At 36.3% G+C, this 21,925-nt stretch overlaps 1 protein-coding gene across 1 annotated transcript; it reads right to left on the reverse strand.

Moving 5' to 3' along the window:
* Positions 1–12,946: 12,946 nt before the first annotated feature.
* LOC121407546 (gastrula zinc finger protein XlCGF46.1-like) lies at positions 12,947–20,188 on the reverse strand. The gene is made up of 3 exons (XM_041598680.1): positions 19,923–20,188; positions 17,850–17,972; positions 12,947–14,603 (listed from the first exon to the last, which is right to left on the reverse strand). Exons 1-3 carry the CDS (start codon positions 20,107–20,109, stop codon positions 13,360–13,362), a joined length of 1,554 nt encoding a protein of 517 aa, XP_041454614.1. The 5' UTR covers positions 20,110–20,188; the 3' UTR covers positions 12,947–13,359.
* Positions 20,189–21,925: the final 1,737 nt, after the last annotated feature.

Here is a 21,925-nt window from a genome sequence, read left to right on the forward strand (position 1 = left end):
GACAGTTAATGTACAAGTTTATCAATAAACAATTTACCATTACTTTTTAATGATATGTTTGTAAAAAAATGATACGATTCATAAGCACTTCACTCGCCAGGCGAGTTCCTTTCATTTACCTCTGAATAGAACATCGTTTGCACAGAAGACATTTGTTTATTTTCATTATTTATTTTTATTTTTTATTTTTTATTTATTAAATATATATTGTTTATTTCTTTATTTTATATTATATTTTTATTTATATATTCATTTTTTTTACTCTACTAGTTGTGCTTTTTAGTTGGTCTCCTTCCATTTCATGGTATTATTGTATCATAAAAATTGATTTAAATGTTATAATTTGTCATCATTGTAAATGTAAACAGATTTAAAGAGGAAATAAATGAATTGAATATTCTGAAAATGCACCCCTCAACAAGTACTGGCGTGTGAAACCCTACCCATTAAGTATAGCGATACCCTTGTCAAGTATTCCCTGAATTAACCCCTGAACAAGTACAGAGATATTTTGTTTTATGTCACGGGCGTCGTTTTTTTTATCTTTACCTTCATCATTGGTTTTTTTATTTTATTTTATTTTTTTAGTATGACACCCTGCACCATCCACACCTAGTCTGCTATGCAGACTCTGAATGGCTCGTGAGGTGGGATCTGCTACTGGTTTGCCTCAGTCATGTCAGTAGACCTAGTCTGCTATGCAGACTCGTTGAATCAGCTGAGGTATACACTGCAGATGTGGGTCTACATTTGTAGACTAATCCACACCTCAGTCTCGCAAATCGGGCTCTTAACCTGCGGTGTTGTCTTTTTGGGCAAAAATTATATCCTTATACCCTCGCAAATTTGACCCTAAACACGTATATTACATTACATATTAGTCACCGTCACGCCATGCTCGGACGCATCTTCCCTCTATAGGTATCTCAAGGTAAATATCTGAAATGCGGTATCGGACTGAAAAAAAAGTTTTTCCGAGCATATATAAAGAGATATCATAATAACATATTTTGTTCTCAAACGATCCGAGCCTTACCTGAAATACCAAAAGTTATTGAGAAACTTGCGAACATCATTCCGACCTCAGCCGTGGTCGTTTGCAAACCCTTTGCGATATCGTCGATGATCACCGGAGTGGAAAGCGGTACAGCACGGAAAGCAAGGCATAGATGGAACAAACACGCCATCCTCCATACATTCAACTGCGAAACGATGTTTTTTAAACTCGACATCTTGTACTATATTTGTAAACGATGAATGGATGTCGATTCGGAAGGATAATGCTGGTCTTTTTTATTATTATTCTTTTTTCACTACTTATTTGCCAATAATTGGCCTGCATGGACATAGATTATTTTGCTGAAAATTAGCAATTATCACTCGATTATCCTAATGGTTTTACCGTATAGGCACTACCGACGAATATAACGACGTCCAAGATCATAAAACACGTCCTGGTTTTGCTTTAATGTAGAACATGTAGGGTATGACGATAATACAGTTTACCAGGGCCCCGCTTCATAAAGAGTTACAACTGTTGTAACTTTGCCAAGTATGACAACTACAAAAGACCGTGGACCGTTGGGTAATACACCGCACCCTTTTCGTCCTGTCGGCAGGACTGGGGTAAAAGGTTAAATTATTCTGAGTACAGAACAATTTATCTAGGATATTTTTCATGTACTTACACAGTGTGTATCAATGTTCTATTAAAGTGCAACGATATATGCTTTGTATATTTTGATTGTTTTTTAGACGAATAAAAACTGCAAAGATAAAAAAAATATGGCAACTACAATAGCAACAGGGCTCATGATTTCACGGACATGCGTCTGTCGCAGATTTTCTGTTTCCATAAATTGAAGAATAGATTTTAGCACAAAAATTGGCCAAACTTGGAACAAATTGCAACAGCTTTTTTTTTCTTCACCACAATGCATTTATGTGAGGTCCCTAGTACAACATACTAAAAGTCCCAAACTATCAAAAATAGGGGAAATGCATCTAATTTGCATGAACCCAAGATGGCTATCAAAATTAATTGATATGCCTTATCCTTAATGGTGTTCATATTTTGTGCACAATAGAACATTTTTAAGTGAATACTATTACCTAGGAGTTAAAAATCGATTTGCAATCGTTTTTTTGGACTGATTGGTTAATATTTTTTCAAAATATGTGATAATTTATTCCAAAATGTCCATGTTTTGGAGTCAAAAATTTGCATGTGCGTTGAAAGTTTTCTGTTTTGTCATTAACAGCAAAAACTAATTCAAAATATCCTCATTCGACACGAAAGGGGATAGATTAACAAGGATAGTGCATTGCTTCATGACAGTATTATCCATAGCTTAACTATTAAAATACCGTGCTTTTCTGAGCCCCAAATGTGACAAAATGGTGTTTTTGCTAGAGAAATAAAAACTTTTGTGGTCTTGAAACCACTTGGAGGCAAGAGTCGTCTTTTTGCTAACAGTTACATATAAAAAAGTGATGGCAAAGCAAATCCTTTCCCCTCAGGGGCTGCCGAAGTCACCAACCCCTCTATTTTATTTTGCCCATTTCTTGGAAACTTCGCCCTTTTTAGCCCCATTGAGGCAAAAGGCGTTTCCTCTTTGCAGTAAACCACTATCATTGATTTATAAGCACTTGGGGATGAAAAAATAGATTTTCCCCTACAAGCACTGGCACTGCTGGCACAGCAAAGCCTATCCCCTCAGGGGTTTGCCAAAGACACCCACCCCTTTTCCATATTTTGCCAATTTATGGGAAAATCTGTAAATTCGGAGCTCTCATAAAGGCAAAAAGGTGTTTCTGCTTTATAGAAAGCCACTTTCGTTTTAAAAACCACTTGGAAACGAAAAAGTAGCCTTTTCTATATCTGCTTCATATAAAGAAGTGCTGGCATATCTCCCCTGTTTTGCGTATTTTGCAAATTTCTTGGAAAATTCGCCATTTGGGAGCCCCGTTGAGGGAAATGGCGTTTCCCCCTTTTCAGTATACCACTTTTGTTTTTTAACCACTTAATAATAATAATAACAATAATAATAATAATAATATAGGCATTTATATAGCGCCATCTATCTAGAAATATTCTATTCCGAGGCGCACAAGAAAAGAAAGAATGAGAAAGTTTGGATGAGTGTCAAAGTGCCAATAACTAATACTGTTAGAAAAGATAAGATTTCAGTTTGGATTTAAAGGTCTCCAGTGATTGTATAATTCTTAAATTTAATGGCAAATTATTCCAGAGAGAAGGTGCTGAGGCAGAGAAAGCTCGTGCACCATATGCTACACGTGTCTTGGGAGTCTTAAGAAGTTGCTGGTGTGATGATCTCAGGCTTCTAGCTGGTGCATAAGGCGTGACAAGGTCTTGTAGATATTTTGGTGCCAAACCATTAAACACTTTCCAAGTGAGAAGAAGTATTTTAAATTCTATACGCTTCCGGATTGGCAACCAATCATAACTTTTGGAGAATTGGTGAGATGTGTTGATATTTTGATGTACCAGTTAAAACCCTGGCAGCTGTATTCTGAGCATACTGAAGTTTATGAACATTGCGTGAGGTTATATTAAAAAGAAGAGCATTTCCAACATCTAATCGAGATAGTACAAATGAGTGTATAAGCATAGCAGCAGACTTATGGTCAAGGACTTTCCTCATGCTGTTAACATTATGAATATTATAGTATACTGATTGACATATTTTCTTTACTTGTGCATCCATAGACATATGTTCGTCAAATACGACACCGAGATTTCGAACTGATGACAAGGCTTTAATCAAGGAGTCCCCAACCTGTATAGTCCGGTCCTTAATCAAATGACTTTGTGATTTAGAACTAATAATCAACAAGTCTGTTTTACTTTCATTTAATTTCAACTTATTGTTTAGCATCCATGACCGCATATCATCTATTGTATTTTGTAAACGAAGCCTGGCAGACAACTCACTAGCAGGGTCAGTTGGATCAAATGCATACAACTGTGTATCATCCGCATACATATGAATGTCTATGCCATGTTTATGCGCAATTTTTGCAAGAGGACTGGAATAGATGGCAAAAAACAACGGCCCGAGGACTGAACCTTGGGGCACTCCAAAAGGAAGTTTAACAGGAGACGACACATTTTCACCAATCTTGACAACCTGTGATCTATCATGAAGATAAGATGAAAACCAATCAAGAACAACTCCTTCTATGCCACAATATTTCAACCGATCCAATAGCAAATCATGGTCAACAGTATCAAATGCTGACGAAAGATCAAGCAGAAGGAGGAAAACAGCCTTCTTGTCATCAACAGCACGAAGAATATCATTTGATACACGAACCAAAGCAGTTTCTACCCCATGACATTTCCTATATGCAGATTGGAAAGGTTCAAACAATTCATTATCCAAGAAATAGTTGGTGAGACGCACAGCAACAACCTTTTCTAATATCTTTGACACAAACTTTAAATTTGAGACAGGTCTATAGTTTTTTAATTCCTCTGAGTCTAACAATGGATTTTTCAAGAGAGGAGTGACAAGTGCTTGCTTGAAATCATGAGGAAAATTACCAGTTTCAAGAGAAATGTTGATAATTTTTGTGATTATTGGAAGCAACAGATTCATATGTTTCTTAAGAACCCAGGTTGGAACTGGATTTAATGAGCACGATTTAGCAGGATAAGAGGTCACAATATTCTTAACTTCTTTATCGGTTGTCATTTCAAATGTTTTCATTATAGGAGTAGCTGTATGTGAGGAATCACATTCTTCAACACTATGAGATAAGGTACCACGCATTGAGTCTGAATTATCCCGGATAGTGGATATTTTTTATACGAAGAAATTACTGAAACGTTCTGCTAGGTCTAATTGAGATATATGTTCCGGCAGTTTTGGTTTGTTCTTTTGATGAAGAGCACTATCAATAACTCTGTAAAACTGTCCACTATATTTACAATTGGACAGCTGTTCCTTCAAGTACTTTGCTTTGGCATCTTTTATCATATGCCAAATTAAGAGGCGCTGTTTAGTAAATTTTTCTCTATTTATGTCTGTTCTCTCAGCTCGCCAACGACGCTCAAGTCGTTTACGTAAACGTTTTGCTTCCGCTATGTCAAATGTATAACAGACATTCCTCGGTCGGATTGTTACTTTACTTTTTGTTAATGGAGCATGTTTGTCCAAGATAGACTGAAGACTAGAATCATATTGATTGACAAGAGTATTGACATCAGAAGTAGGATGTAAGAGAAGATCTGAGGTAAGAATATCAACAGCCAACTTTTCATGATCAATGGCTTTGAACTTCCTGTATGAAATGACCTTTCTGTTTCTCATAGGTTTAGTTAATTTCAAATTACAGTGTATTGCAGCATGATCAGTAAGAAAAGATGACACCTCCAGAGCTCTGATAAGCTCGTCATCGGTACGCGTAATCACAAAATCTATAATGTGACCAGTTTCATGAGTAGATTCATTTACGTGCTGTTTTAAGTTGAAAGACTCAAGTCAGAAAACTTTTTGTTCTCTTGATTAGCAGGATTATCCCAGTGAATATTAAAATCACCAACAACAATCAACTTACTTGAAGTTGACAATAAGGACGTTAGAAAATCAGAAAATTCATCAAAAAAGACATTAAACCCCACTTTATTCTTTTGACTATACGGTGGTCTATAGATAACAACAAGCATAATTGGGAAATTTTGTTCCATCAAACTTCATGGTAACACTCATACACTCAAAACTGGATGCAGTGTGTTCCATTTGCATAAATGTACTCTTGATTGAAGAATGGTGTATAATGGCAACTCCTCCACCGCTACGAATGGAGCGAGGTACATGAATTAGATTAAATCCAGGTGGTGTTAATTCACCGATTGTCTTTTTATGTTTTTCTGTGTCTGATAACCAGGTCTCTGTTAAACACATAATGTCGATGTCATGTTCAATTAGGTGATCAATAACAATATCTGTCTTGTTACACACTGATCTAGTATTAACTAAGCATATCTTACATTCTTTAAGGGAACCAGTGTCAACAACCCCTAAGGTTGGAGCTTCTCTTTTCTTTTTTGCCTTGGTCCCACCTTTTCTTCCACGCCTTGTATAGTTACAAGAACGCCCCAAACCAAGGGAACGAATGTTTGCCCAGACATCATTGGGGAGTCGATAAGCACAATTCAACTCTAAAAGATTGTCCCTAGTATACACATACTGACACTTATTAGGAATCAAATTCAGATTTATTTCTGTGTTATTTTCACCACCCTTGTTACTACTGGAAAGAGGATCAGGGCCTGGATTTGGGTGAATATCACCTGCAAGGAGCAATAGGGATATTCTAAAAGAAGCACAAGAATTACTATAGTAATTAATTGACTTTCCAATATACTTGCACTTCACATGCCCTCCTGACAACCATTCAGTCCTCCCACAAAGACTGAACCTAATCTCTTTAGAATTAGGATCTGGTGGACAGACACTGAATAACAATATAACCAACAATAGATGACTGTGCAGCTTCATTGTAGCCATTTAGCTGCTCCAACATTCCATTCATGTCTGGATCTTAAATACTACTTGAATAACTACATACCTTGAATGAAGTACATGATAAGATGTCTACCATACTTAATAGTGCACACAGCAAGAAAGCCAAAAATCAAATTTGAAAAAAGATCATCAAAACAGCACCAGCAATGCTCAATCTTGGTCTAGTTGAATCTATGGTACATAATAACTTGACACTTAAAAAAGAACACTCATCCGTATAGAAGAAATATAGTAAAATTCAGATGAATTCAGAGAAGGTTGTGCAAGCTGCCTCTCAGCGCTAAGCAATGGATTCATATCCATTTGAAGATAACAAAAATCCTCTATCAGCTAAATAATTTATAAAGAAGTGCTGACACAGCAAACATATCCCTCAGGGTTTTGCTGAAGTCACCCACCCCTTTCCCCATATTTTGACAATTATGCAAAAATCTACCGATTCGGAGTCCTCATTGATGAAAAATGTGTTTCTGATGTATAGTAAGCCACTTTCAATGTCTTAAAACCACCTGGAGACGAAAGTGCAGACTTTCCTCTATCTGCTTCATTTAAAGGGGGGCTGGCGAATCGAATCCTACCCCCTCAAGGGGCTGCTGAATACACCCACTCCTTTCCGTATTTTGCTAATTTATGGGGAAAACCTGCCAATTTGGAGTCTAAATTGAGGCAAAACGATGTTTCTGCTTCACAGTGCTAATCAAATAAAAGTTTACACATGTAAAAAAAATCCTGTAAAATGATACATTTGTAATATCCTTAAGATTTTCCACATTTTAACATTGGTAAAGATCCATTTAAGCAAATGACGATGTAAATGTCGAAAAATATTCCCACTATAGAGTTGTTCATATTCAGTTATGTCCTCAAATCCAGCTGGCGCAAAAAGGGTAAAGGTTGTGTCATCACTGAGGCAAAAGGCGTTTCCACTACAGTGCGTATAAAAAAGGGCCAGATTTGAAGTCTATAAAAATTTTGTTTCAAATTATCTCTATATTTTGGTGTCAATAGGTGCTCTGAAGAGTTATCCTTCAAATGCCATTAAAATAATTTAGTTTCGTTCATGCTTGAGCGAACACGGAATGTTTTTGTCTGGGGTTAAAAAGGAGGCTTGCGCCAAAATGACATGAAATGATAATATACGATGATCGGACTTCTTGCGAATAAGCAGACTTCCTCTTAACCTTTTCATTATCTTTGCCATAATTTTCGAATTATGCGGTCAAAATCCATTTCCAAATCTACTTATTTGCTTGAATAATTATGTTGTTGTTCGGTTTTAATATGTTCTCTTTTAGCTTTGAATATTCCTTCTTTAGGCAAGAATATTTTTTTAAACCGAAGTATGGGAGAGCGTGTTTTTTTTTATTCAAATCCTTTCATTGTGTGCTACAAAGGTCATGGTGCCTTTGAACAGTGACATACTGATGGATGGGGCTCGGGTGCTCCCCCAAATTTAAAAAAAATAATAAAAATAAAAAAAAAAAATTATGACCAAGAAAAAAAATGGAAAGAAAATAACAGAGAACATAGAAAGTGAAATATGATATTTTCTGAATATTACGTCAAAATTACAAAGTTGGATATTTTATAAAAAATGGAAATGTTTGCTTGCTCGCTTCACAACTTTTTAATACATTTTACCCGATCTGCCATATTTTGCTCCTTAAAAATTTACTCGATACACCATTGCCAATTAAAGACATGAATCCTTTCGTATTGTCCTGTCCAGCACAATACATAATTAAAGTTGGTGAAAGATTCAATAACCCCTTGAAAATATAATTCATGTCTTTTACGTGTACCATAACATAATTTGTTTCACATAATAAAAGGATTTGAATAAGTACAAATTCTCCCAATTAATAATGCAAATCTACTTACTTTGACAAAAATCTTTTCTTACTTATGAAGGAAAATTCCAAGGTAAAAGAAGTTTAAATGAAAAACAAAATAATTCAGGTAAACAGATTTGTAAATGAAATATGACAGCATAATTCGAAAATGATGGCAAAGATGGTGAAAAGATTAAGAGGAAGTCTGCTGATTAGCCAAAAGTCTAATAATGATTTTTTTTTATTTCTGCAATTTTTGCTCAAGACTCCTTTTGAACCCCCGACAAAAACGTCCAGTGTTCGCTCAAGTATGAACGAAATTTATTTTTCTAAATGGCATTTGAAAGATAAGATCACAGAGATTCTATTAACATCAAAATATAGATATGATAATTTGAAAAAAATTAGAGGCTTTTCAAAACTGTCCCGTTTTTGATACGCACTGTATAGAGTAAAGTCACTTTATTTTCCATCAGCTACATATAAAGAAAACAAGTGGAATGCCTCTGGCCGTCTCACCTGCACCACGCGGTTCAATATAGCAGCAGTGCTGACTTTGAATACTACTCTAACTCGCACAAGATGTTCAGTGATACATGGTTACTCTTATGTCCACTTTTTATGAATTAGACCAATAAACTTACAGAGATATGATGGTTATTCAACAAAAAACCCCAACATGGCCAAAGTTCATTGACCTTACATGACCTGTGACCTTGATCATGTGACCTGAAACTCGCACAGGATGTTCAGTGATACTTGATTACTCTTATGTACAAGTTTCATGAATCAGATCCATAAACTTTCAAAGTTATGATGGTAATTCAACAGATACACCCAGTTCGGCCAAAGTTCATTGACCTTTGACCTTGGTCATGTGACCTGAAATGCGCACAGGATGTTCAGAGATACTTGATTACTATAATATCCAAGTTTAATGAACTAGACCAATAAACTTTCAAAGTTATGATGGGAATTCAACAGATACCCCCAATTCGGCCAAAGTTCATTGACCCTAAATGACCTTTGACCTTAATCATGAGACCTGAAACTTGCACAAAATGTTCAGTGATGCTTGATTACTATTATGTCCAAGTTTCATGAATCAGATCCATAAACTTTCAAAGTTATGATGGGAATTCAACAGATATCCGCAATTCGGCCAAAGTTCATTGACCCTAAATGACCTTTGACCTTGGACATGTGACGTGAAACTCATGCAGGATGTTCAGTGATACTTGATTAACCTTATGTCCAAGTTTCATGAACTAGGTCCATATATTTTCTAAGTTATGATGACATTTCAAAAACTTAACCTCAGGTTAAGATTTCGATGTTGATCCCTCCAATATGGTCTAAGTTCATTGACCCTAAATGACCTTTGACCTTGGTCATATGACATGAAACTCTAAAAGGATGTTCAGTAATACTTGATAAACCTTATGGCCAAGTTTTATTAACTAGGTCCATATACTTTCTAAGTTATGACGTCATTTCAAAAACTTAACCTCAGGTTAAGATTTGATGTTGACGCCGCCGCCGCCGTCGGAAAAGCGGCGCCTATAGTCTCACTCTGCTTCGCAGGTGAGACAAAAACTGACGCCTTCCCTCTTTAGGGGCTCTAAATCAACAGATTTTCCCATAATTGACAAAATACGGAAAAGGGGTGACTTTGAATAAAAGTATAATGTCATGTTACAGGTCCGATGGCTACATTTCATTTTGCTCTTGAACTCTGAGATCGAGCAGTATTTTGGTGTACATCACATGACTAGCATATATGATAGTTTCAGTTTGCGTGCCTAGACCCTTTCATTTTAAACAATTAATACAGTCCAAACAGTCGAATAGTAACAATGTTCTTGTAGTATAATATTTTGCTTACTGATATAGCTATAGTTTGAGACACAGAGGCTCAGGGCGATTTTGCCCCCCCCCCAGGGGGGAATCCAGCCTTCGCCAGTAGGGGGGCCCAGAATTTATTTTCAACCATATTTTCCCCGATCGGCCGCTCGAAGACGATTTTTGGTTTCTTTGAAGGGGTAGTCCTAATAGTTACTTTTTAGCTTTATTCTTATCATAGACCTACTTGTAGGTCCATGTTCTTATAGATCAACATAAATATATAATATCATAATCCTCATTTATATAATGCGAGCGCAAAGCGCAAGCTAAATTTTTTTTGGGGAATTCGTGTCATTTTTTCCTAAAAATTTGAACATTCTGGGGAATGTTTTTTTATTAATAATGCGAGCGGAAAATTTTTATATACGTTTTGAACTGATCAAAAGGGTACCTGTTAAGGACTGCTTGCAATTAGCCATGAAGACGTTACATTCAACAATCAAATAAGCGAGCACTAAGTGCGAGCTGAAAATTTTCGACATTTCTACATAAAGAATGGAAAATTTTAATCACTTTTTGTAATGGTGAACAGGATAGCTATATAAATAAACTATTGATGAGAGCGCAAAAAAATCGAGATGTAGACATAAGAACTGGACACTCTATTCAAGTTCTGTAAAATCTACATTAATAATGCGAGCACAGAGCCAGAGCAGAATTTTTTTATATTGTGATCTGAAACTGGATAATGATTTAAATAGAGAAAAAAATGAGTATCCGAATAAACATGCATGCGCGTGTTCATTATTTAGACCTAGAATCTGAGGCATACTAAATATTTTTTAATCATGAAAATCAATGCGAGCACGACGCACGAACTTAAATATTTGATATTCCGATTTGAAAGAAAATAGTCAATTTCAGACCTAGATTTCAAGCACTTTGTAGGAAAATTGTGAGGTGGATATGGATGGCACTTAATAAAGAGCTGATTTTTCATTATTACTATTTTGAGATTTGACATAGGACTGGGACATCCTTAGGTCATGTCTTCATATGAAAATGATGACTATCTTCCTATTCCACTTGCTAAGCGCGAGATGAAACAAAAGGGACAATATGATTATTAAATTAATATCTTATTCATTAATGCCTAATGAGGGCGCGAAATCTGATGATATTGTGGCCTGAAAATTTGACATTTCAATCACTTTTGTTCTTATAAATATGATGCATCAGTTTATATATTTTAACCATTAATGCGAGCGCTAAATTATTGCTAGCCAAATTCTTTTATAAACTGTCATGAAAAAGAGGATTTTAAGTAGTTTCTTTTATGATTGTGACATACATAAATCGCCGATCAAAATGCGAGCATGCAGCGCTAGCTGATTCGTATTGACAATCGGACCTGAAAAGGGATATTTTGAAAACGATATGGAATACATGACAAAAATAAGTACTTGATAAATCAAACTGTTAATATTCAAACCATTAAACTAACAATTTTTAAAGAGCACTTTTAAAAATCAATTTGTAAATCACAAAAATGATGAAAGTTCGATTTCCGAGGTGAAATACGTTTTGTATATCGACGTCCAAACTTGATATTGAAACTCCATATTGAACCAGATATTCAAATCACCAAACAGGCAATGCGAGCGAAAATTTTATATACAAGTGTAGTAACATGAAAGATTCTTTTAAGTTATTCTTTTAAGGCTTCCCCTTATCTTATTTTATTCACTCACCTTCCTCCTCTTCTTTTTTCCCTTCTTTTTCCCCTTTTTTTCTTTCTCTCCCTTTTTTTTTTGTTCCGCCAGTGGGGGGCCCGGACCCCTCGGCCCCCTGGATCCGCCTATGCCCCCCAAAATGCTCAAACAAGCCCTGGGAAATACAAAAGGGCCCCTGAATTACCCATTCACTGACGGGTCATAAGCTCGTCGACATCCAATGTTGCAGATTTAGGCAGTAGGTTGTAAAAAGTAGCCCCCAAAATAAAATATTATTTTTGCCTGGAATCCCTTATGTGCAGTTGTTGTGCACAGCATTATGTGGCATGGTGTACGGAGGTGGATGTTTGGGGGGATGGTATGTGCAATGATGCTCAAACAGTATCAAGGTAGGATCTTTGGGGAGCTCACTGGGTCAACTGGGTGGCAGGATAAAAGGAACTTGTACGCACATGTTTGTACATTTAGCCTATAGTAACCCCCCCCAAAAAAAAAATAAATAAATAAAATTAAAAAAACTCTTTGCTCGACAATCCACTTGAAAACAAATGTACCACGCACACTCTATCCTTCAGACATTGGATCAGATCTTCTTGCACATCGCGCACGCAATGCATTATTTGTATAATATGCCATGTTGACATACAATATTTCACTTTGGAGATTCTGACTTGGACCACTTTGACTGTACTTGACTCACCTTCACTAACTGAGGCATGACAGAGACCATGGGACCACTTACATTAAGATATATATTTAAATAGGATTTTTCTTTTCAAAATATTGTAGATAAGATTAGGCAAAAATAAATGTCCAATAAGCCTAAAAAGAGTTAACACTTTTGATCATTATTTCTTTTAAAAAACGAAATAATGTTATCTCATCATTCATTTGAATTTACTCTTCAATATTGAACTGGAGGTTTTCTAGAGGTTAAGGAGAAAACTATGCATAAACACATCAGGCTTTTAGGAAATTAAAATGGATTACAATGTTGAACTTTTAATACAAAAACACAATTAGAGAAAATAGCATGATCAACTTTTTTGTTTAAAATTTGTTACATACAAGAGGAAAAATATTTCCGAAAATAAAGGACAATTTACAATTTGGGTGATAGACGATTTATATGGACTTACTTATAAACTTTTGAATCCAAGTTCTGGATTTCCTTATTAGGCTGACATCGAAATTCTTTCTAGACTGTGTTGGTTAGGTGTACTTCAAATCATCAATATTCATAAAACTTTTCCCTGGAAAACTTAAGGTAGATTTTATATCACTGTGTGATAATCCCTAGAGCTACAGCATGGAAACAATGGCAACAGTCAATGGTTTTAAAGGGGATTTATTCTCTAATACATAACCATGAGCAAATCACAGAGCCAGCACAATTCAGATATCATCTTTTAGGAGATCAATTTTCACATCCTGAACATTCACTGTCCTTGCTCCTGAGTGTCGTAAGAGATGGCGATTTAAATGATGTTTCTGAATAAATCCTTTGTTACAGTAAGAACATTCATAAGGTTTTTCCCCAGAGTGGGTGAGAACATGGCGGTCTAGATGATTTTTCTGGGTGAATCCTTTTACACAGTAAGAACATTTATATGGCATCTCTCCTGTGTGGGATAGAAGATGACACTTTAGTTTATCTTTCTGAGAAAATCCTTTGCCACAGTCTGAACACTTAAATGGTTTTTCTTCGGAGTGGGTGAGAACATGGCGGTTTAAATTGCCTTTATGAGAAAACTCTTTCCCACAATCTAAACATTTAAAGCGATTTTCTCCAGTATGAGTCATGACATGGGATTCAAGATCAGCACACTGGGCAAAGCTTTCCCGACAATAGCGGCATGCATATGGCTTTTCTTGATTGTGAATCAGTAGGTGGCGCTTAAGATGCTGCTTCTTCGAAAATCCTTTCTGGCAATAGCTACATTGATACTGCATTTCACTAGTGTGAGTCAAGAGATGAAGATTGTAACGCTTTTGGTAAGAATATCGTTTTTTACAGAATGAACATTCATATGGTCTTTCCCGAGAGCCGTGGGTTAAGAGATGGCAATTGAGAGAATCCTCCATAAAGAATCCCTTCTTGCACACTGTACATTCATATGGCTTCTCTCCAGTGTGGTTGATGAGATGACGATTTAGATCGCGTTTATTAGCATACCCTTTGCCACACTCTAAACACTTGTGTGGTTTTTCTCCGGTGTGCGTTCGAATATGGCGCTTGAGGTCACCCTTCTGTGAAAATCGTTTCTTACAATAAAGGCATTCATACGGCTTTTCTCCTGTGTGGGTCAAGAGATGGCGTTTAAGATCACAGCTCTGAGGAAATCTCTTGCTACAGTAGCAGCACTCAAAAGGCTTTTTTCCTGTGTGGAATAGGAGGTGACGTTTTAGAGAGCCTTTCGCTGAAAATTCTCTCTTACATAGGTCACATTTAACTGACTTTTCTGTGTGTGATGTTATAATATCAGGGTTGGAAAGGTTAGCCTCGCATAAACTTTCACTGAAACTAGAACACTGACTCTGCCTTTCTCCAAAATGTATGCCTAGATTGGATATAGCTCCACTTCTGTTTGAAGCACTACATGTATGTCCTACCGATCCATGTCCAGTGTCAATGATATCTGATGGTGGCATAAGAAAGAGAAATAACCAAAGAATCTTTTGGTAATTAATGCTGAAATGCGTCGGTCACATATTAAGTGAGCATGCATCTCAGCTTGAGTCATACCGCTCTAAATGTAATTTCTCATCCAAAATTATAATCATTGCTTATACTTATAAAGTGATAACCAATCAACATTGAGCATGCAAATGGCACATCCTGTCAAGAATAATGGAAGGATGACCAGAAAATACACAAATCCATAAGGCTAACGACCCAACCTTGCTGCTATTAAGGTAGAAGGAAAGTGGCAGAAATTACAGAGGTTGGATAGTGAGCATCTGACTCTGTGTACATCTTTTGTATATATGTCCTTATTTAAACTACAGTTTTGGTACATATGTTTTAGTTAAAATCATAGTACACAGTACAGAGGAAAAAAAAGACACAAAATGGTGAAAATCTGTATACATGTAGTTTTCATTTACAAGATATACAGAACCGAAACAGGCGAAATCTATTATAATTGTCCACATTCACATGCAAAAAATGAGAGATGTCTTCTCAAAAAGCATTGAACAAATCTTACTTTGCATGCCAAAAAGGTGGGCATGAACTTGCAGCAGAAAAGGTAAAAAGTGGATGTTAACATTGTTAGATTACAGTGCCCTTCCATAAATGGCATATGTAAATGTGTATCACACATTCCAAATGCCTAGCTTCATTGAATCTCCATCCATTTTACAGTCAAAAGTATGTGTACTTCACACAGAATTTTTCAAAACTTGTGTCACTCTCGTATAGAGCTCTCAATTTTTTTCATCCTTTTCTCATTATATGATTCTTATGTGAGAATGCAATAATTACTATCTAAATGTTCATACAATACATAAAAGACTATCCATGTGTACACCATAAATTGCAAGCTATATATTTACAATATTCATGCCCTCATAGAGCCAAATGAGTGTTAGTGTTGCACCAGATATATAAGAGTCTTCCAGAAGCTGCATAAGGGAACTTGACTTGGCAAATTCTACAAATTCTTTTTAAAGGTCAAGTCCACCTCAGAAAAATGTTGATTTGAATCAATAGAGAAAAATCAGACAAAGACAATGCTGAAAATTTCATCAAAATCGGATGTAAAATAAGAAATTTATGACATTTCAAAGTTTCGCGTATTTTTAACAAAAAAGTCACATGAACGAGCCAGTTACATCCAAATGAGAGAGTCGATGATGTCACTCACTCACTATTTCTTTTGTTTTTAATTGTTTGAATTATACAATATGTCATTTTTTACGAATTTGACGATTAGGACTTCCTTGCCTGAAGCTCAAAATGTTAAAATAATGGAAATCCATTTCATATAAAAAAATACAAAAGAAATAGTGAGTGATGTCATCAGTTCCTCATTTGCATACCGACCGAGATGTGCACATAACTGTTTTGTGAAATGAAGCGAAACTTTAAAATACATGTACCATATTTTTCTTATTTTACATCCGATTTTGATGAAATTTCCAGTGTTATGCTTGTTGAATTTTTCTCTTTTTATTCAAATCAAGTTTTTGTTGGGGTGGTCTTGTCCTTTAATAGTCAATCACTTTATGACTTTGTGAACTGGGTTGAGGTAATCAGAATCTGAGCTTCAGTTTGAATTCTATTCATTAAATCAAGATAAAAAAAACCCATGGCAATAATGACAGAAATAGATCATAGAATTACAGATCAAGTCTTCTGATCACCCAGGCTAATAATTTGTACCACTCCATACCCAAAGTGGGCATGCAAGCTGATAAAATGTGACATTTACAGAATGATTGAGTCAATGCTCACACAAGAGTGACAAGAATGACATGATAAATGACATCATGTCATCAAACATATGTGACCTGCCATCCATAATCCAACAATTAGCTTCCCCCCCAAAAGGATTTTTAGATTTTTATTATTTAGCTTGAATAAGAAAATCATAAGCTTTATGTACAACTTGGCAAAATTGAATCATGCAAGTTCTTAATTAAAGAGAGAACAGTTACTATTTCAAGTACTGGTGGCTAATTTTCTAATTTTTAATTTTTGGAGACCATATCATTGTTTCAGCTATTTATAGAGAACCTTCCCAGGGGGCCATTTGATAAAGCTGTTTGTAAGAGTGACCTTGAGCACAATTGGTGATCCTTTCTTAGGAACTACATGTAAATCAACGCCAATGGAAATTTCGTGCGTATCACTTACCACAAGAAAGGATCACCAGTCGTTTGTAAAGTCTCTCTTAACTTTAATAGAAACGGCTTTGTGAAACACCCACCTGGGGCCCGTAACACAAAACTTAGCAATGATCGTAGGACATTTTTCTATGATTGATTCCATTGACTACAATGTACAATCAATCATGAAAATCAAGCGTACGATCAATCACTAACCTTTATGTTACGGGACCCAGGTGACTTATTGTTGGTTTTGGAATGGCTAGTCACATTGTCTTAACCCTAAATAGACTGGGCTATTTCGACGCCTAAGAAGACTGGGGGGGGGGCTGATTCAGCCCCCCCTTATGATCTCGGCCGTCGATCGCGCAATCGCGACGAAAATTGGCACACGCGTTACCCATGGCATTATCTACAAAACTATAACATCAAAATCTGCAAAAATCTCATGTTTGATTAATTATGCTAATTTATGCGTAAAATCATAAGTTTGCTGTAATTAATAAAATAATGCCCCTGAAATGCTAATTTTTGTTTCACATACTCTAGATAGGCATCTGATCAAATTTATTTTAAAAAATTTCAACATCACATTTATTTTCTTATGTATTCTATTGTTTTCTAAATTTCTTATGTATTTCTTTGTTTTTCGACTTTTTGTTTTTTATTGTTTTTTCAATGGAAATTGTCAGGGACTTTATTTGGACCATAAAAAAGATAAAATTAATTGATTTTAAGCAGTAAAAGGAAAAATAATGATACATTTATGAATTTTGGTTAAAAACACTATTTGCATTGGATTTGTACACAAATTCACGTTTTTGAGTAATTTTGGGTGTGCATGCACTTACGAAATGTTGCGTAATTTCCGAACCGCGTACCCGGGGGTCACAATTTTGGTCTCAAAAGTTGCGCGAGACTTGAAAGTAAAAAGTCAGTGAGCGACACGGTCAAAAAATTTTGCGCGGCGGATTTATCGCGAAAAATGTCGAGGGGGGGGCTGAATCAGCCCCCCCCCAGTCTTTTTAGGGTTAATGTAAATTCAAAATTACCTTCTGATGTAAGCCGTTTAGACTCTGCTTCATCTCCATCAGAACCCGACTCAGGACTATAGGCTGTGCTTCCAATTCCACCTCCATCTGGACCCGACTCAAAACTTTCATCAGGGCTTTCCCCTGAAATAAATGAAAATTCTCTGGTAAGGCAAACTATCCTTCATCTACATTTTCTGAAGGCAATTTACAGATTCACTCACTGGATCAGTCATACTGCAGACCAAATAACCAAATCTAATGATTTTAAGTAGATAACACTTCCAGAATTTGCTTTTTGAGCGGATGTCATATTACACTTATGATGAAAAACAAGTGGAATGCCTCTGGCCGTCTCACCTGCATCACGCGGTTCAATATAGCAGTGCTGACTTTGAATACTACTCTAACTCGCACAAGATGTTCAGTGATACATGGTTACTCTTATGTCCACTTTTTATGAACGAGACCAATAAACTTACAGAGATATGATGGTTATTCAACAAAAAACCCCAACATGGCCAAAGTTCATTGACCATACATGACCTTTGACCTTGATCATGTGACCTGAAACTCGCACAGGATGTTCAGTGATACTTGATTACTCTTATGTACAAGTTTCATGAATAAAATCCATTAACTTTCATAGTTTTGATGGTAATTCAACAGATAAACCCAATTCGGCCAAAGTTCATTGACCTTTGACCTTGGTCATGTGACCTGAAATGCGCACAGGATGTTCAGTGATATTTGATTACTCATATGTTCAAGTTTAATGAACTAGACTAATAAACTTTCAAAGTTATGATGGTAATTCAACAGATACCCCCAATTCGGCCAAAGTTCATTGACCCTAAATGACCTTTGACCTTAATCATGAGACCTGAAACTTGCACAAAATATTCAGTGATGCTTGATTACTATTATGTCCAAGTTTCATGAATCATATCCATAAACTTTCAAAGTTATGATGGGAATTCAACAGATATCCCCAATTCGGCCAAAGTTCATTGACCCTAAATGACCTTTGACCTTGGTCATGTGACATGAAACTCATGCAGGATATTCAGTGATACTTGATTAACCTTATGTCCAAGTTTCATGAACTAGGTCCATATATTTTCCAAGTTATGATGACATTTTAAAAACTTAACCTCAGGTTAAGATTTCGATGTTGATTCCTCCAACATGGTCTAAGTTCATTGACCCTAAATGACCTTTGACCTTGGTCATGTGACATGAAACTTTAATAGGATGTTCAGTAATACTTGATTAACCTTATGGCCAAGTTTCATGAACTAGGTCCATATACTTTCTAAGTTATGATGTCATTTCAAAAACATAACCTCAGGTTAAGATTTGATGTTGACGCCGCCGCCGTCGGAAAAGCGGCGCCTATAGTCTCACTCTGCTTCGCAGGTGAGACAAAAACTCCTAAGTCCCAATTTACCTCATAAAAAATGTTGTACAATAGTGTTTGGTTTTCTCAAAGTAAAATGATATGTGATCTGAGTGATTTTATTTCACAATCTGAGGTCTTGAGGAGCATGTAATCGAACAAAGAGTGAGCAATTCTGAAATACTTAATCCTCGTATCTGATCGACCGATTGTTCAGAGCAAATTCATCAGTGAAAATCACTTTTTTTTCATGAAATAATTGCCTGAATGAAAGTCAAGGTCAGACAGAATCATTTCACCGTGAAATAATCAAAACAAAATCCTCATTTTGAAGAATGATGCAAACAATATAGGGGAGACCGGGGTTAGTTGGAACATGGGGTAAGTTGAAACATTGTAATTTTCTTTAAACCTGTAAAATAAATTCATGCAATATTGCCCTCAATGTATTGCTATGAATAATACAACAGTGTGGAATTATTATTGCAATAAATTGAGGGCAGTATTGCATAAAATTTTATTTTACAGGTGTTAAAGAAAATTACAATGTTTCAACTTACCCCATGTTCCAACTAACCCCGGTCTCCCCAACTGTAAAATAGGTTTTTCAATGACTGTTGATGAACATCAAAGACTACTAAAATGTTTTTAAGCAGTCTGGAAGTGTAGTTGAAATGTAAATCAACAAAACTTACACCCTTCTCGATTTGTTGACAAAACGCAATCTTCCTCTACTTCCCAATCTTCTTCAAGTTCTTTCTTGATGGTGTACCCAGAAATAATATGTTTGGTCTCATCTTCATTCCCCTCGGTGTCCAACAAGGTCTCTTTTTTTTCTTCCTTGATAAAAATATTGATGGGAACTGATGGTATCATTTCCATGACTGAACAGAAATTGGGAGCACTGTTCTCAACTTCTGGACTGATGCAATCCTACATCATTCTCCTACCTCTGGTTCCAGTATATCTCTGCATTCTTTACAGAGTATATGATATGAAACATCACATCTTCTCATTACAAAATATAGTTCCATGTTGCCCTTCTTTTTCGTATGGCCTTCTCTGCATGACTAGAAATTTGAGACAAAGATCTTCTTCAGAGTTCCCTTTGCTTGATGTCTTCCGGATCCATAATACTCCTACCTGTGATGGGGTAGAAGTTAATTCTACAAATGTTTAAGAATAGAAGTAAAATGTTGGCAACTAGTATTTCTCTTTTGAATAGATCATCGAGTTCATAAGTCGCAAATGATAAAAAGATTAATTAAAGCTCGAGGATAGTTTTGGTGAAGGATCATAAAATCCAGTTGTATGGGTCGTGGCTATTGAATAACAAGAACTGATCATAATGCAATATGAGAGTGGCGAAATTTCTACTTGAAAATGTCTAAATTTTAAATAAACTCAGAAAATGAAGTCATTATCCTCGGCTGAATTTCACCGACATCTTACTCAATCTACCTATTCGCAATGTTCAAAAAGGTGATCAAAAAGGTCACTTTTCACAGCGCCCACTTTCGTCCATGACTGAGCATTTGTTTTTCACGTGACCGATATCTACTTTACTGGAAAACAAAATTCTTCCGCGCATCGTCTGCTATCGCTAGGCTACACGGAGTGCATGCAATGCTTTAGTATCCAAATTTCACCGCGAGTGAGCGCGGGAGCATGGCCGGAGAAACGCCGAGCAGCCACTGTCGTAAAGTCGGTTTGTATTGAGCCAGAGGAATTGGAGGGATATCTGTTGTAGATTTACCTTCGCTATGCTAATGCCATCACTCAGACTTACATATATATATGTATGTATTTATATATATATATAGTGTACTTTGATATCCATAAAATAGTATCGTTGAGGTTCCTGAGAATATTTTGTAGAGATTATAAGACGACTACAATTTCTGCAATGGTTGGTCGAACAACCAAAACACAGGACACCGGATGCGATGCACAAATCGCAGCATCGCCTGACGATGTGTACGGCGGGCCGGCCGCTGACATTCACATCACACTCATTCACGCGAACACTTCTGACCGCATGTAATACGTGCCGCTGAAATCTGCATTCTCTTTCTTATCACATGTGACACACAGCCGCCTCTCGACCAAATTACTTTTTCGAGACTCTGTAAGCAGCTCTGCCATCACACATTTTTCTTCAAAGAACAATTTACATGACCGATGTGATTGTAATCTCAATAAAATTCAACAAATTTCTCCTTTCTATTGTCTTATGCTTATTGCTGACAGTTCCCCGGGCAGTTCCCCCCCTAAATTTGAGGTGGGGGAGGGGACGGTGCTCCCTAAAATTTTTGTTGATAACCTTTTTTTGCTTGTCAATTTTCTTTCATGCGTCCCTCCTAAATTCACGTGGGCCCCCCTGAAACGTTTTGTGTCCCCCCTAAAATTTAGGTTGATGAACTTTTTTTTTGCTTGTCAAAAATTTTTGGTGATCCACTCCTAAAACTTAGGTTGACAACCATTTTTTTTTTTTGGGGGGGGGCTGTCAAATTTTTTACTTGTGCCCATCCCAAAATTTCAGCTGGACCTCCCCTAAATTGTTTGGCTTCCGCCGCCAAGGTGTATTTCCATCTAAATATGTAAAGCATTTTCAAGAAACAACATTTCAACTAATGTAAAGAAAAAATGCACATTTTCGAAATGGCAATTATTGGGTCCTTGATCCGTAAACAACAAG

The sequence above is a fragment of the Lytechinus variegatus genome, chromosome 2 (genome assembly GCF_018143015.1).
Source record: "Lytechinus variegatus isolate NC3 chromosome 2, Lvar_3.0, whole genome shotgun sequence".
NCBI classification, from domain to species: Eukaryota; Metazoa; Echinodermata; class Echinoidea; order Temnopleuroida; family Toxopneustidae; genus Lytechinus; species Lytechinus variegatus.